This window comes from Melozone crissalis, unplaced genomic scaffold (assembly GCF_028551555.1).
Source record: "Melozone crissalis strain CALT ecotype California unplaced genomic scaffold, PUWL_Pcris_2 ptg000027l_1, whole genome shotgun sequence".
NCBI lineage: Eukaryota > Metazoa > Chordata > Aves > Passeriformes > Passerellidae > Melozone > Melozone crissalis.
In genome coordinates this window covers 8,423,758-8,438,683 of record NW_026535805.1, presented here as the reverse complement: position 1 = coordinate 8,438,683, position 14,926 = coordinate 8,423,758, and the positions used below count along the sequence as shown (strand labels likewise).

The 14,926-nt window shown below is 35.1% G+C and overlaps 1 protein-coding gene across 1 annotated transcript in view; it reads left to right on the top strand.

Annotated features, from left to right (window-relative positions):
- The first annotated feature begins 1,244 nt into the window (after nucleotides 1-1,244).
- Nucleotides 1,245-14,926, top strand: part of LRPPRC (leucine rich pentatricopeptide repeat containing) — a 78,848-nt gene continuing 65,166 nt past the window's right edge. The window contains exons 1-11 of the mRNA XM_054280472.1: nucleotides 1,245-1,270; nucleotides 3,331-3,536; nucleotides 6,176-6,298; nucleotides 6,978-7,099; nucleotides 7,189-7,247; nucleotides 7,803-7,889; nucleotides 8,377-8,503; nucleotides 9,536-9,680; nucleotides 10,479-10,621; nucleotides 10,907-11,012; nucleotides 11,093-11,200. Coding sequence (XP_054136447.1) covers nucleotides 1,245-1,270; nucleotides 3,331-3,536; nucleotides 6,176-6,298; nucleotides 6,978-7,099; nucleotides 7,189-7,247; nucleotides 7,803-7,889; nucleotides 8,377-8,503; nucleotides 9,536-9,680; nucleotides 10,479-10,621; nucleotides 10,907-11,012; nucleotides 11,093-11,200 — 1,252 coding nt within the window. The remainder of the gene's footprint in view (nucleotides 1,271-3,330; nucleotides 3,537-6,175; nucleotides 6,299-6,977; nucleotides 7,100-7,188; nucleotides 7,248-7,802; nucleotides 7,890-8,376; nucleotides 8,504-9,535; nucleotides 9,681-10,478; nucleotides 10,622-10,906; nucleotides 11,013-11,092; nucleotides 11,201-14,926) is intronic.

The window sequence follows — 14,926 nt, the reverse complement described above, 5'->3', positions numbered from 1 at the left end:
TTTTTTGAAAGCTGACTTTCTGGTCTGCTCAATCTTTCATCTTATAAAATAGTGAGCTCTTTTTTGGTGTTTTTGGTTTTTTGTGGGCTTTTTTTTTTTTTTTTAATTTTGAGTTCTTAGTTGATTTGTAGTGCTACATACCAGATTCAAAACAGTAGATGCTGCAGCATCATTCACCTTTTGAAGCCATAGTTATTTTTAACAAATTCTTATTATGGGATTGGCTTAACATTACACAGCACCTTAGTGTAAAGATGTAATTCATTCAAATGCTGAAGGCCTGCTGAAGAAATGCTCAATTCTGCTCACCTTTCAGAAGGTGAAGTTACTGTATAAAAATAACACTTTCATATGTGTCTAGTGTTTTACAGTGTGCAACTGTAGCAATTGATACTTATGTTATAAATAGCGTGGTGCTAAATGTGAAGCAGGAGAGTTTAGTAGCAAATGAAACTTAAGAGTCTTCTTGTGCTGTTAACCAGCTTATGCTGAGCATGCACATACTGTTATCTTTACACTTCATCTGATGGTGCTGTGCAAGTGTTTAAAGTACTTGTGACTTCTGAGAAGAAACTCTTACAAAGATGGATTTCTTAAAACAGTGCAGGACTTAAGAACTTAGATACCAATTTGTCTATGGTTAGAATTATGCTGTATATCGTAAGATACTGTTCAATAATTTGAAAAATATTTCAAACATGAGCAGGTTTTTACAGGGAAAAGCATTTCAATTCTAATCTGAAGCATAAGACTTGTGTCCACTCATGCTTTGATTGTTAATGGGAGTTAAAATATGAATTTCTGTGTTCCAAATACAGCCCTGTGTTGCTACAGCTTCCAGAGCATTTTTCTAACCTTTCTGGAAGTATTCTGAAAAGCTTTCAAGTGGCTTTTCAATTTTCTTTTTTAATTTATATCTTTAAGAAATTGATAAAGAATTTGCATTCATTACAATTTGATTCTTCTAGCTGTCCACTGGCTAGCTGAAAGTTGAGTATTGCTATTCATGTGTTAGAAGGAGTTATTTGAGTTCTAGGCATCTCACTTGTTTGTTAAATCCTGGAGGAGTGAAAACTTAGTGTCTCACTGTTATTCTTACCTTGTGCTACTGGATTTTATGCTAATTAGTCTAATGATTTCAGTTTTCCAGAAGTACCCTCTGGTCATAGGAGGAAATAGAAGGGGAGGAAAAGGAGGGAAAGAACTGGGGAAAATGACACCCTTGGGAATACTTTTAGCGAGACATGGCATTACTAGTAGCAGCAAAAAAGTTTGTTGTTAATCTGGTAAGGTGCTTACCATGAAAGGTAGTGTTTCAGAGCTTTTCCTTTTTTGTTTGTTTTTATTTCTATGATTTTAGGTACTTTTTCTTTCTCAGTTTCTTTTTATTCCATGTTAATTCTGGTGGGTTGTGGACCTGGTGAGCTGTTTCCTCTCTAAGCTGATGCAACAGTAATTTTACTTTTTTGTAGAAGTGGATAAATTGATATTGTGCTCAGTTAGTAAGTGAAATAAACTCACAGAGGGATCTGAATAAAATGAGAGCTAGCCCAAAGGGATTGGTGGGGACTTGCATCTATCAAGGAATGGAACTGACACTACAGGAGGGGAGCTCTCCTTTTTTGTCAGTCTTTCTTCCCTTCTTCAATTCTTCTTTGTACTTTCCCTAGTGAAATACCATGTAGGTAGTTAACTGGGCTCTGGGATATTCTTCAGGAGGAAACTTTAGAAGATAGGACAGTGTAAAAATCATGTTCTTGAAAAAGCTAATGTCAAATAATAGTGATGTTCTTCATTACTGAAGGATTTTTTTAAAATCAAATATCATCTGTTTAACTGCTGTCATGGCTCCATTAGGAAAGAGATTCTGCTTCAGGCTACTTCTAGAATTTATGGCCTGCTGAGCTACCAAATCAAGATTTCAAAGAGCAAGGAAGAAGTTGGCCTTTTGGGCTACTTTCTGCTCACAAGAGGCAACCAGATGGTAAACCACCAGTCTGTATTTTGTACCTCAGTGATGATCTCTGCCATTTAGCAGCTTGCTGCCAGTGCTTCTGAAACACGCAGTGTCCACCAGCAAGCTTTTCTCCTCCACTGGGCTTGTCTCCTTGGGCCCTAAACTATGGCTGTTGGGTAGGAAAGCAACCAGCAGATAGAGCTGGGGAAAAGCTGCAGGGACAGGAAATGGTTTTGTAGAGAATGTCAGCACTCCTGGCTTTTAGGGCTGCCATTTCACAAAATGTGGAGCCATTACTCTGTGGTATAGACTCCTGGAGCACCTGGAACAGCAGGGAGTACAAACCTTGGAGGTTCGGGGTTTTTTAAAGTAGTCTAGAAAGCTTACAAAAATTTAACTTAAGAGTTGTCTGAAGAGCCAGAGATGAGGAAGGGCAATTTTAGAAGTTGCTGAATCTTGCTTTTGCCACCCAGGAAATAGCACCTTTTTTTGTACAGGATTCTGGAGGAGAATAATCTGGTTTATTTTTTGAAGTTGTAAGCACAGTTGAGAACAGACTTCCTGAAATGCTTATGTGTAATGATAATTTCACCTGCACAGGCTGTGCATAACCTTGGTGTGGCACATATTCAATTTTTTTATTCTTATGTATATTAACTAGTTCTGTTAAAAAAATAAAAGGCAAGCTTTTTTTTTATTGCTTTGCTGGAAATAAGATCACTTTCTTGTTACGCTTCTTTTTGTCTATTTCTATTTGAGAAAATAAATGTTTAAACAAATCTGCTGTTTATGTCTGGTTTACATGGCAGAATGGGTGGATACTTCATGCTGGTTATTGTCAATTCTGTAAAATGTGGAATGATCCTGTTGGTGTCCAAGCCATTGTTGTCTAACGCACCGACCTCTGCATTAGTTCTTGAGCAGTTTAATTGACATGGAAGGTATGATTTGCTACCTTGATTTACTGTGTTCTGGAAGATCTGTCTGTGACTGTTCTTGAGATTTTTCAAAACCTTTTGAGAGCTTTAGGGAGTGGCTGTAATGGGACAATAGACTTTTATAGCACTTTGGATGACTTAAAAGTTTTATTTTTGTGGGAATATTATTTGAACCATTTAATTCATGGGATGAAAATAACTGAAAATTTCAGAGAAACTTGTCACTGTGAGAAAATGTATGACTGACTTCTTAAGTAGAAAGACACTGAAACGAATCACTTATATTTGTTTGTTTATTTTAAAATGGAATGTTTTTGAGACTGTTCATCAGCAAGCAGTGCGTTACTATATTTTTGACATTATGTGACTAGTCTAGATCCAAAATGACTCACAGAAATGTAATCTTTATTTTTTTTTTGTTTGTTTCTGTTCAAGCAGAAATGCTGTGAGCCAAATCAGGTTCCTCACACTTGCACCTCAAGAGGAAGGAAGTGTTAAAGAAGAAGCAGTCGCAGAAGTTCGAACCAGACGGACCTGGCAGTTTGACTGGGCACTAAATAAAGTGGATAACTCTGTCAGAAAAACTGGCCGCATCCCTAAAACTCTTCTACTCAAAATCTTCCAGGATATAAGCAATGCAGGTAAGTTGCTTCCACTTAAAACCCAATTAAGCTGAGTTTCAGGCTGCTGTCTAACCAAGGAAATGAATTGAGTGTTCTGATCTGTATTTTGTCTTTGAATGTTGTTTGATCTGCTGTATATGTTGATGGACAGACTTTAACTGCTTTGGAGATATTATTTTGTTTTGAATGCTCATGTTAGCTTATTCAAGCTTGGGTTTTTTGTGTCTTTAAGAATTTAAGTCTTATAAAGGTGTACTTTTAAGGTATGTTATATTGCCTTGCTTATTGTCGAGTTTTAATCTGGTAATGCACTTTCCTCATGTAACTGTATTTTGCTCTCTGAGCAGGGATCATATGTGCCTCCTTTGCAGTGTATATTTTTAAAGCATCTATAACGAACCATGCTGCCCTTAAGATGGTATTTGTCTTAAATGGAATTACAACAGGGAAATGTGGAGGTGATACACAAGTTTCCACGTTCCCAGGTAGCTCTGTTCATGACAAGAAAGCTTTGTTTTTTTTCTAATAAAAGAAAACCAAATAGCTGAGGCATTGTCCATTCTGATAGATTCAATACCTCTTTGGCTAAAATATGCAGACCACATTAGTGTTTTGCAGACCAGCTGCCACAGTTGCTGAGGTTTGGTACCAGTTGGGATGAGTCAGTGGAGGTATTTAAAGAATATACTTGCTTGGTACTACTGCCAATATTTATCAATGGCAGCATGTCGCAGACATCTTTTCATTAAAATCCTTTCTTAGGATTTTTCCTGCTGAAGCTGCGAAGTTTCAGCCACAAATGTAAACAATGGTTATCTGCTGCTGTAGAATCCAACAGGTGGATCCATGATTGGTCTCCTGTGGATGTTTGGATTTACTGACCACTCACGGCAGAGCTGCTCTCGCTCTCTGCCGAGACACAGACCTTTGTTATTCATTCTTTTCTATTCTTAGCTTAGCTGGCCTTCTGAGAACTTTTCCTTCTGTTTCTTTTAGTATAGATATAATGTAATATATATATAATAAAATAATAAATCAAGTCTACTGATCATGGAATCAACATTCTCGGCTCTCTCTCATCCTGAAACCCCTGTGACCACGGTCACAGCAGCATGTATTGTTTTGCTTAAGTTTTAAACTTTGCTGTGTGTTACTCTATACTATAACGCCTTATCTAGCTGGCATTGTGCTTTTAAAAATGTTCCATTTTACTGTTTAAAGGCTGAACCTTCAATTCATGCTCTTTCTGTTGAATGTAGTTTTTTCTTTTTTGCTTGGGACATCCTTTCTGGTTCTGACTGCTTTGTTGTTTTTTCCATGTAAACCTGTAATTTGAGAATGTGGGTTGGCAAGAACTTTGTGTCTGTGAACCTCTCTGCAAGTAGTTCTTCATGAACCTTGACTAGTTCACAGTTTCTAAGTCATACTAACAAAAAAAGATCTTAATCGCTTATAGGGTATTCCTTTGACTTTGGAATTATATTTAAAAATAAAAGCATAGAACTTCACAAATTATTTAGTTAAGGTGCTATTAAAATAAATGGCAAATATTACCATATGAAAAATTTAGTCCTTGTTTATTTATTAATAATGAAATTTATTTATTAATAATAAATAAATTAATATTTATTTATTAATAATGAGTTTAGCAAAAGTGTGGAAAGTTAGTATTGATTTCTGCCTGTTTTTATTGTTTTTCCATTTCTAATTACAACACAAAAAATGCCTGAAAAGATCTACCTGTTTGCAGTAGATCTCATTGTGCATCTCTCCATCCTCACACTGCCAAAAGTTTTTGATTTTCTTTTCCCTTTCAAGGTACTATGAAACTGAAGATGTGTTGTCGTTTTCATTGCATGAAGTAATTATGTGCAGGGATTTAAATGCTGGTCAGTTAAGAATTGATGATCATACTTGACAGCATGTTGCTTTCTAAGGAAACTCATTTTTGTATCTAAACTCTCTTTGTATCCAAAGGTGGGATAGAGAAAATAATTGTCTTCAGCTGACTGGGTCATCTGCGATAGATTCTGCAGTTCTGCCTTTGCCTCAGGAATAGTAGTGAAGTACAAGAAAGAGATGAGTTTATAGTTAATTTTTTGACATTCTGTGACTAGTACAGAAGTCAGAAAAGGCAGATAATCTTACAGTTCACTATTCTCTAGGCGTAAATTTTCTCATTTGTTATGTATTAAGCATAGGCAGAACTGGAAATGGAAGTTTATGTGTGGAAGTGTCTCTGACTACCACTTGTGGAATTATATTGAATTGGTATGAAGCATTTTGACATTTTAGAAATTTATGAGAAAGTCATGTCCCTGTTACAACGAAATTATCTCAGGAACTTGAGTTGGGAAGTTGAAAGTATTAGATAATCTAAGTTTAGGAATTTTGAGTTGTCTTCTGACAATTTCTGCTCAGCTAAGCTCATTATTGTACTAAATGGCATGTTTTGTCATGAATCTTTTTAGGTAGTGCACAATAGTGCTGTTGTTTAGTCATTTGGGTATCCTGTTCATTTAAAATCTTCAGTCTTGGAGAAAATTCTGTTTTATAGAAAGTGCTTAAATATTTCAGTAGATCAGTCTCAAATCTTATTTCTGATATTGAATGCATAATCATTTATTAATAAATTTGTGGTTTTGTTCCATTTGCAGGGTGTCCAGGGAGTAACCACACCTTGCTTTTGTTACAAAGTTGTGGTGCTGTCTTACCAGAGGTATTGTCATCGGAAAGAACAGAACTGGCCCATATGATATGGGACAAGATGAAAGAACTTGGTACGTTGTGTCTGTTAGTCCTTCTTGCAAGAACAGCTCTGTGCTTTAGTTGCTCTCTTTGTAATGAGACACAATTTATTTTAATGGTATTTAAATGTTAGGTTATAACAGGTTGCACTTACTACTGAATGAACAGTGGGTTTTATTGTTCAGGTGAGAGACCTGTTTGTAATTCTGGGGGTTATAGTGACATCTAGGGGTGTTAATCTAAAATTCTAAAATCTAAAGATTTTTTGAAACATGCTTAAATTGGACTTCTGCTTGATTTTTATTATTGAGTTTACTTTCTGTTAGATGCTACCTATATATTTGGTGGGCTGACTATTCCTAGTGCTACAGCAATTTTATCAGATGATATTTTTATTCTGAGTGAGTCATTTATGTATAGATAATGCATAGGTAAATGCTTTTTTGGTAGTAACATTGCCGAACCTGTTAAATAAATACAGCTGTATAGAGACTGTAGAATAGCATTGCTGTTACTGTGCTCATTATGTTTTAGCCTTTTATAAACACCAGAGCTGTTAAATAAATGTCTGATGCTTCAAAGGTGAATAAAATTACTGTCTCCTAAGTTCATACAGAATAAAATTGACATGAAATTAATTACCTGAGAGAGCTATGAAACTGTGTTGAATTTAGAGAATCTACATTGACTGTGGTTGAAATATTTCCTTAGGTGCTGTGTATGATACGAGCCATTACAATGCTTTGCTTAAAGTGTATCTTCAGAATGAGCACAAGTTTTCTCCAACAGAATTCTTGGCCAGGATGGAGGAAGCAAATGTGCAGCCCAATCGAGTAGGTGTCCTTTTAAAGATCTTCATTCTTAATAGCAGGCTCCATTTATTGAATGGAAATAATTAAATTCCCCATTTTGTTTTCTACAGGTTACATACCAAAGGTTGATTGCTGCTTATTGCAATGAGGGTGACATTGAAGGAGCAAGGTATTCTTTTGGCATTTATGTTTAAAGGGATTTCCACAAAATCTGTTTCTCATATTCCTTACCACTGATGTTAAAACTGATTTCTGTGTGATTCATCGAAATTGCGCAAAGCAAAGAAGGATTTTAATAGAAGTATATTTTTATCCAAGCAATGAAGAACAATTTCCTGGAGACTGCCAAAATCTACACAAACAAAATAAAAATAAGTGATAGAGCAGTGTGTTCAAATCAAGTTGTAATCACATTGCTCAGAAAATAACTTGTTTTTGTCATTGCTAGAGCCATCATGCAAAAGCCTGAGGTTATGAAGGCTTACTGGCAAAGGCATTTGAGAATAAAGTGGGCTAAGGAGCAAATAGTAATAATTCTGGTTGTTGTTGTTCTCACACAGGGCTTGCCGGGTATCTCTAACTATTTTAGCAAGGTTAAGCTGTAACAGTGTGATTGAGGGGTATGAGAAATAAGTAAAAGGAAGACAAAAATAAAAAGAACCCAGCCCCACCTTAGTGTCTGCATGTTCCAAAGTGGCAAATACAATTTTTTTTTTTTTTTCAGTAAGATTCTTGGATTTATGAAGAGCAAAGATCTCCCCATCACTGAGGCAGTATTCAGTAGTCTTTTGAAAGGACATGCAAGATCGGGGTAATGTTTAATACCTTTTATTCCTTTTGTTTACTGTTAGCTTTACTAAAATACAAAGTGTTACTGTACAGAAAAAATTACATGCTGCAGAATAGTGTGGTGGTTTTGAATAATAATGTGTAGAAGACTGTCTCTACATTTATGAAGCAAAAAAGCTATTTAACAAAGGAAGTAGATTTTTTTCTTGTGTCTGAAAATCTTGTATTTCAAGATAAATTACTGTACTTTTGTAGTGTTTGAGAAGAAATTTGCTGCATTTAGTTCTGAACTTTATAATCTGTTAAAGTTGAAAGAGTATTTTAAGTAATACAATTATTAAAAAGATATGCACTTTAACCTTTTAGGATTTGCTTAGTTAAAATAAGTTTCTGTAAGCCTGTTGCAGTCTTTGTTTCCAATTCTAATTAATTTAGTGAGGAAATGAAGTAGTCACAATAAGCATCATTATGATTAAATCTACTGAGAATCTTGCTTTGAATTCTTTCAGAGATATGAAAAGTGCAGAAAACATCCTTTCAGTGATGAGGATGGCTGGTGTTGAACCAGGTCCAGACACCTATTTATCACTGCTGAATGTATATGCTGAAAAGGGTGATGCTGATAGCATCAAAAAGGTATTGCCAGTTTGAATTTAAATGCAACTTGTTTTATCTTTTGTTCAATATAACTTTGGAATGCTTTCTGTCCCGACTGGAGAAATAAAAATTTATAATTGGTTTCCTCCTACTTGGAAGTAATTATCAAAAATTTTTTATTGCAATTAAATAGCTGATTTAACTGAAAGCAATGTCACAATTTCTGAAAAATATTTGTCTTTTGATAGTGGCATCTATCTTTCACTCTGGGAAGACAGATCTGTCAGTGAGCGATTTAATAATATAGGGTTTTTTTTAAAGACAGTACATGTGGGATATCTATGTATTTATTTATTAAAACAACAAAAAAAGTAAACCTTGCTTATTCTGTTCCCATTGAGCCATTCTTTGGCCATTGAAATCACAGGATCTTTCCAGTAAAAATGAATTTTTTTTTTGAGAATTCATACAAGTACAGCTTAGGTATTTGTAAGGTGAGGCTTCCTTACAGCCCTTTGTGAAGCTGATTTTTTTCAAGTGTCCTCTCACTTTTTTTTTAAATCAAAGAAATACTCATGAAGCAATGAGAAAAGATCAAACCAGTTTTCTTAAGTTGTTTCAGGAGTTTAATCAGATGTAGAGGACCAAATCAAGGAAGAAGATATTGGAAACAATTTTCTGCTATGACTTGAACAAATATTCATCAACCAATATTCTTCCAAACAGTGACAAAATGTTGGATTTGTTCTTCTTCCCTTTACAAAGTAATTTCTTTTGAAAGTCATCTCACAATGAGAATACCTCTAGTGTTTTAATATATTATTAGATATTAGAAAGAAACTATATGCTGTATCCCTTTTAGGTGTCCCTTTTTCTTTTCACAGTCTAAAGGTGTTTGAGTCTTTCTTAATACTTCTTGCGTATTTTTTTTCTCTACCATGTTCCATTATCTAAATCTGTGGATTTTAAAAAAGAAAAAACCCAGGTTTTTATGCTTGTTTTGATTTAAAAAGTATTCTGTTTTGAGTCACTTTGGAGTTGATTCAAGTTAAATTTATTTTGATTTTACAGACTCTAGAGCAGGTTGAGAAGACTGAAGGGTACCTTATGGACAGGATTTTGATGCAGGTGATTTTTAGCCTTGCCAAGGCTGGATATCCACAGCACATCGAGGATATTAAAGGACGTATAAGATTTGAAAAGGAAATAATTCCAGGTATGTCCTTGGTTCCCGCAGCAGGGTGGAGAGAGAACACTTTTTTCCTTTTTTTCATATTTTTGGTTTTTTGTTTGGTTTTGTTGTTGCTGGTTTTTTCCTTCTTTTTCCAAAAATAGGTAATTTTGCAATTTTCTCTTGAATACTGAGGGAAAGGAACATTTTTGCCATTAGTTTGTGGATAAATTTGTGTGCTTGTGTGGTTTAGATTGTATTTCATAAATTCTAAATATGAAACAGCTTTAATAATTTGCAAAATTAATCTATCATTAAAAAAAATTCTAACATGAATTTTTATAAGAAGGCAGCAAGGGTGGAGTCCTTTCTTAACACTGCTGTTAAGATTCCTGTTGTGAGAGCTCTTCAAGACTGCCATAAAAAAAGGGATAGTAAATACTGAATACAGTTTTTTATTGCCTACCTTTAAAGTTGCTTGTGGATCCCAGTATGTTTAATCTGATCGATAACTATTAATTATACTTCATGCTTTTTTTTTTTTGATGTGTCTAGGAATTAGTTTATTTTTTCCTTATCCTTCTGTCATGCTGCGGGGGTGATACTTCTGTAATTTTTGGCCTAGTCTTCTTATGAGAAAAGTGAATTTCATTGATAAGTATAAATAATTCTGGAAAAGGTAGTCTCAGATTTGGATTGTGAATCTTATTTAAAAGTATGTTAATGGTACTTGTAAAACCTTTACTTTTCTAGCTCTCACTAATTTCAGTAGCTTAGGGTGAAAAAGTTTTGTGCACTTTATTAATGTATTAATATTGTTGTTGTCTGTTTTTCACTTGCTAGATGTAATGAACCTGTGTTTGACTCTGATAACTCATGGCTTTGAAGATATCAGCTTCAGCATCTTGAAGTCTTTAAGTCATTTATCACGTGAAGATATGGACCAAGGTAGCTTCTTCTTGCAACATTGTGTAAACAGAAATCTGGTAAGCAGAATAGTAATACTTTTTTTCTTAATCTAATAATAACAGTATATTTATTTAGTTTAATGCAGCTGTGAAGATTGCAAATGATGAGTTGTTGCACAGTTCTTCAAGAGCAAAAGAAACGTTTTATTATTCTGTATCAACTTGTATAGTAAATTGAAATTCACAAAGGAATCCTGTTTTGCTTATGTAATATCCATTTTCTAAACATTAGAAGAATCTGACATTCTTAGCAGTTTGAGAAATTGATAAATACCTTAAATTAATTTTTGAAATTGTTTGCAGCCTATGAGCAAGCTGAAGCAGTTCTGTGAGGAGTTAAAAGAAGCAAAGATGCACTCGGCGCCGTTACCATTTATCTTGCGTTGCGCTTTGGAGGCCAACAGATCAGGTACTCTGCTTGTTAGTTATTCTGCCTGTGCTCATTTACAGTACCTGGTCACTGTTTAATTATTTGGCTAATGTTTTCAGCCTTGGCCATTGATGTGATGAAGATGATGAAGGAGGAAGGCTTGCCACTCAGACCTCACTATTGCTGGCCACTGCTAGTTGCATACCAGAAAGAGAATAATCTTAAAGGTGAGTTGTCTGAAAAATGCTCCTGTGGCATTATTGCATACCTTAAGCACAAATCCTACTGCTATGAGATTCATCAGAAATTTAACAAAGCCTTTGCTGTATGTCCTCATTTCAAACAATTTTTCCTTCAGAAAGACTTTTTTTAAAACCTCCTTTCTTGCTTGATTGTGATACAGTTCTGCAAATTTCAAATCTCACTTGACATAGAAAGATGTGAGAGAGTGTTTGGTTATCTTTTTAACTCTTCAAATTCTTTGTGCATTCCAGCATACTCTGTGTTGCTCATTACTATTTACAGTTTGCTATTGAAGAAACTGCACTCCAAGTGAAGAATTTAAAAGTAAAGTTATGTTATTATAGCTCTCTTGGACTGCAAACCCAGTCCTTTATTCAAGCCAGCTTCTTACTATTTGCCAGATGAACCAAATGTGATTTTTTTTAGAATCATAAAAACTGCAGGAGAACTTACATTGCTGAATGTGTGAGCCTGACCTGACAGCATACTGATTGAAGGACAAAAATGCTCAATCTTTGGGATTCTTAAGTAGGTTGAAGCATTTAGCATACTTTCCCCTGTTACACATGGGGATGTCTACAGGATATGAATAAGAATTGAAAAAATATTAAATTTTATAGTACAGTATCTAATTCTTTGGTTTGCGTTATTGGTAATTCAGAAAGAACGGTATTGTAAAAAGATGCTTTTAACAGAAGTACTTCCCCCTTGGGGAAACAAAAAACTGTCTTTTTCATCTTATCTCACAGTATAATGTGCTTTAGAATGAGATGCAGAGTTGTTAGTGTGACACTGGGTGACAAACAAAATGCACAAACAAAAAAAAAGTGCTTTTAGCAGACTCTTCCATATCGCAATTTTATCTTAAATATACAGTCACATTCCAGTTTGGAAGAAATGCTGAAACAAGTATTCCCTAATTGTTTCTGGCTATAAAAATGTCTCAAGTCTTTTTCAAAAAGCCTTTGTGAAAACAATATTCAGTTTTTATTAACTCCTTAGGCTCTGTTCCTGCTAGGCTACTGCCCAGGTTTATCTTCTCCCAGGTTTTCAAATCCTTGAAAGTTCTATGATATTTTAAAAGTCTGGCAATGTTGTTTTAGTTGGGTCCTTTGTGACTTACTTGAAACACAATGTTGCCAAAAATAAGTAAATGGAAATAAATCAGTACCATACTTCCTTGTGCGGTTGCTGCCTACTGAAGAAAGCTGCTTTCTTTTACTCCATGAAAAAATTCACCTCACTGACACAATTCTGGGAGATGTTGGAAGTATTTTTAGATTTAGACTTGGCTCCCAAAATTAAAGCAATAGTTGAGCATCAAGAGAAACTTAGGTTTTCATACTTCTTTTGGTCTTTGTCAAGATCAGAGTTTGCCTTAATTTGGACTCCCTGCTGTAGAAATCAACTGTGCTTTGGCAACTGTAGTTGCTGCTGGAGGTCATGTAAGCAAATTGAGAAGAGAAGTGATGAAGGATCCCTCAATTCCAGCATTTTTAGCCATTTTCTGTAGAGCCTTTGTTTTTCTGTCTGCAATGGCATTGCATACATGTACTTCTGTGTGGCTGTAAGATAACGCTGTGAATTTGCGAACTCAGTTTGTAGCCTGGTGCTCACTATCCAAGTTGATATTGTCAAGTGGAAGCACAGTACATACCTACACAAGTCAGTGAGTTTTCAATTCTTTAAATATATTAGGTAAGAAATCCCTGCTCAGTTGCTTCTGTAGTGAGGAACCAGTGTAACCATTCTTCTTGAATGGTGAAACAAGTTGTCTTCTTCTCTTATGTAAGCTTGCATTCAATTTTTTCCGAGTTAAGGATAAAAAAAAAAGAATAAATAAGTTCCACTATGTAAAAATACAGCCAGTACACTTGAAGAAAGGTAAATAGGGGGAAAAAACCTCATCCACCTTGGAATTGTTTCATAGAAATAATAGAGCAAACAGTCATGCTGCAGTGCGAGTCTAAGGATGACAGCAGGTAGTAAATTAATAGAATGATGCTTTCTAGGAGCAAAAAATGATGTGAACAGGAGTATAGACACAGTATCACATCTCATACCAAAAATAAGGTAATTAATTTCTCAACAAGGTAGTAATGCCCAGCCTAATATGTGTAGTTTTGTGTCTTGCTGTAGGCAAGGCTGGTAATGGAAGAGAACTTGGTGGAAAAACTATTAAAAATATGATAGAATGTAGACTGGACTAAGTAATTAGAATGAACAGAATAAAAGCAACAAGTTATCTAGAACTGCAGTGTACAAACATCTGGATCAGTACATATAGTGTGACCCAATCAATTAAATAACAAATAGCAGTGTTTAATTACACGTTTCTCTAATGTTTATTACAGCAAAATCTGACACTGGATAACAAAGAAAATTCTGTAATTTCTGTATTAGGGAATTGTGTTTGAAAGAAGAGTAGCAGTGAAGTGGTGGCTAGGAGGTATGAAACTAAATAAGGCCATTTTAAAATACACCTTAACCACTCTGAAATAGCAAACAGTTCTTTTCAGTCATTTTACACAGGCAGATAATTTCAGGTGGGGCATTGCCTTTATGTGCATCTGTTACATGAGTTGAGAAATACTTATTTTCTTAGTATTTATTAGACTTTTAGGAATGAAAAGTGCTTGCCCAGTTTAGAAGATCAATATGCAGTGGATCTGAAACTGTTATTGGCACTGAGAGTCATTTTGTATCAGATTATGCACTAAAGTCTAGAGGGCCTAGTGTAAGTAAGCAGAAATGTCCAACTTAGGCTTATTCCTGAATATTTTATAGCTCCCCTTTGCCTTTGAATGATCATGCTATTTTTAAAAACTCTTCTTACAAGTGTGTATTTTGCTTTTGGGTTCTACTGTTGTTGAACTATTGTATAAACTACTGTTACATACAAAACCCATGGTTAGTGAATGGTAATTCAGTTTTTACTTTGGAAAATAAGAGTCTGGGTCCAAAGGGAATAAGGGTGGTGATTTCACAAAGTTACTGCTTGAAATCTTGTTTTATATGCAGACTCTTCTGGCAAAGAATGTTCTGAGTGGATCTGAAACTACCAGCACAGCAAAAATACATTAAATGCTATACTTTCCTGAATGTGAGCTTACTTTTTTACCTGAAGTTTCAGTTTTTTGTTTCCTCAGAAAACTGCTTAAAGCCACATTTATCTTCCTTGCTCATGTAGAGCCATACATAGCTGCCTGAGAAATTCCTTCTGTTCTCATGGGACTGCTTTAGGGAGTAGACATGACTTAACTGTGAGAACTTGAGGAGATGAATGGTAGACTGAAATGCAAGCCTCACTTTGCAGTTTTTGCAAAGCTGCTCTACCACATAAATACTATGACCACCTCATAGTTAATCTCTTATATTTGTTCTTCAATATACTGATTTGAGGTTGGAATCTGTTCGTTGTGGTGTTTGAGTGCTGTTTCCAGTATTGACAAAAAGGAATTGACTTCATTTTGTTTTCTATTTCTATCCTCTTTCTACTCAGTTATTTAATTTTGTTTACTCAGCTCCTGTTTACTTACACATGTCAGCCTAAAACCTCAAAAAGCCTGTTCTCAATTGAGTGGGGAGATGATCAAAAGACTTTACTGGGGGTTTTAGTCATGCCCAGTCTTCTGGATCAGTGGTCTCCAGAGTGGGGTGTGCAGGGCAATCCATTGGGTTGTGAGTGGACTGTTAGCAAATAAATATTG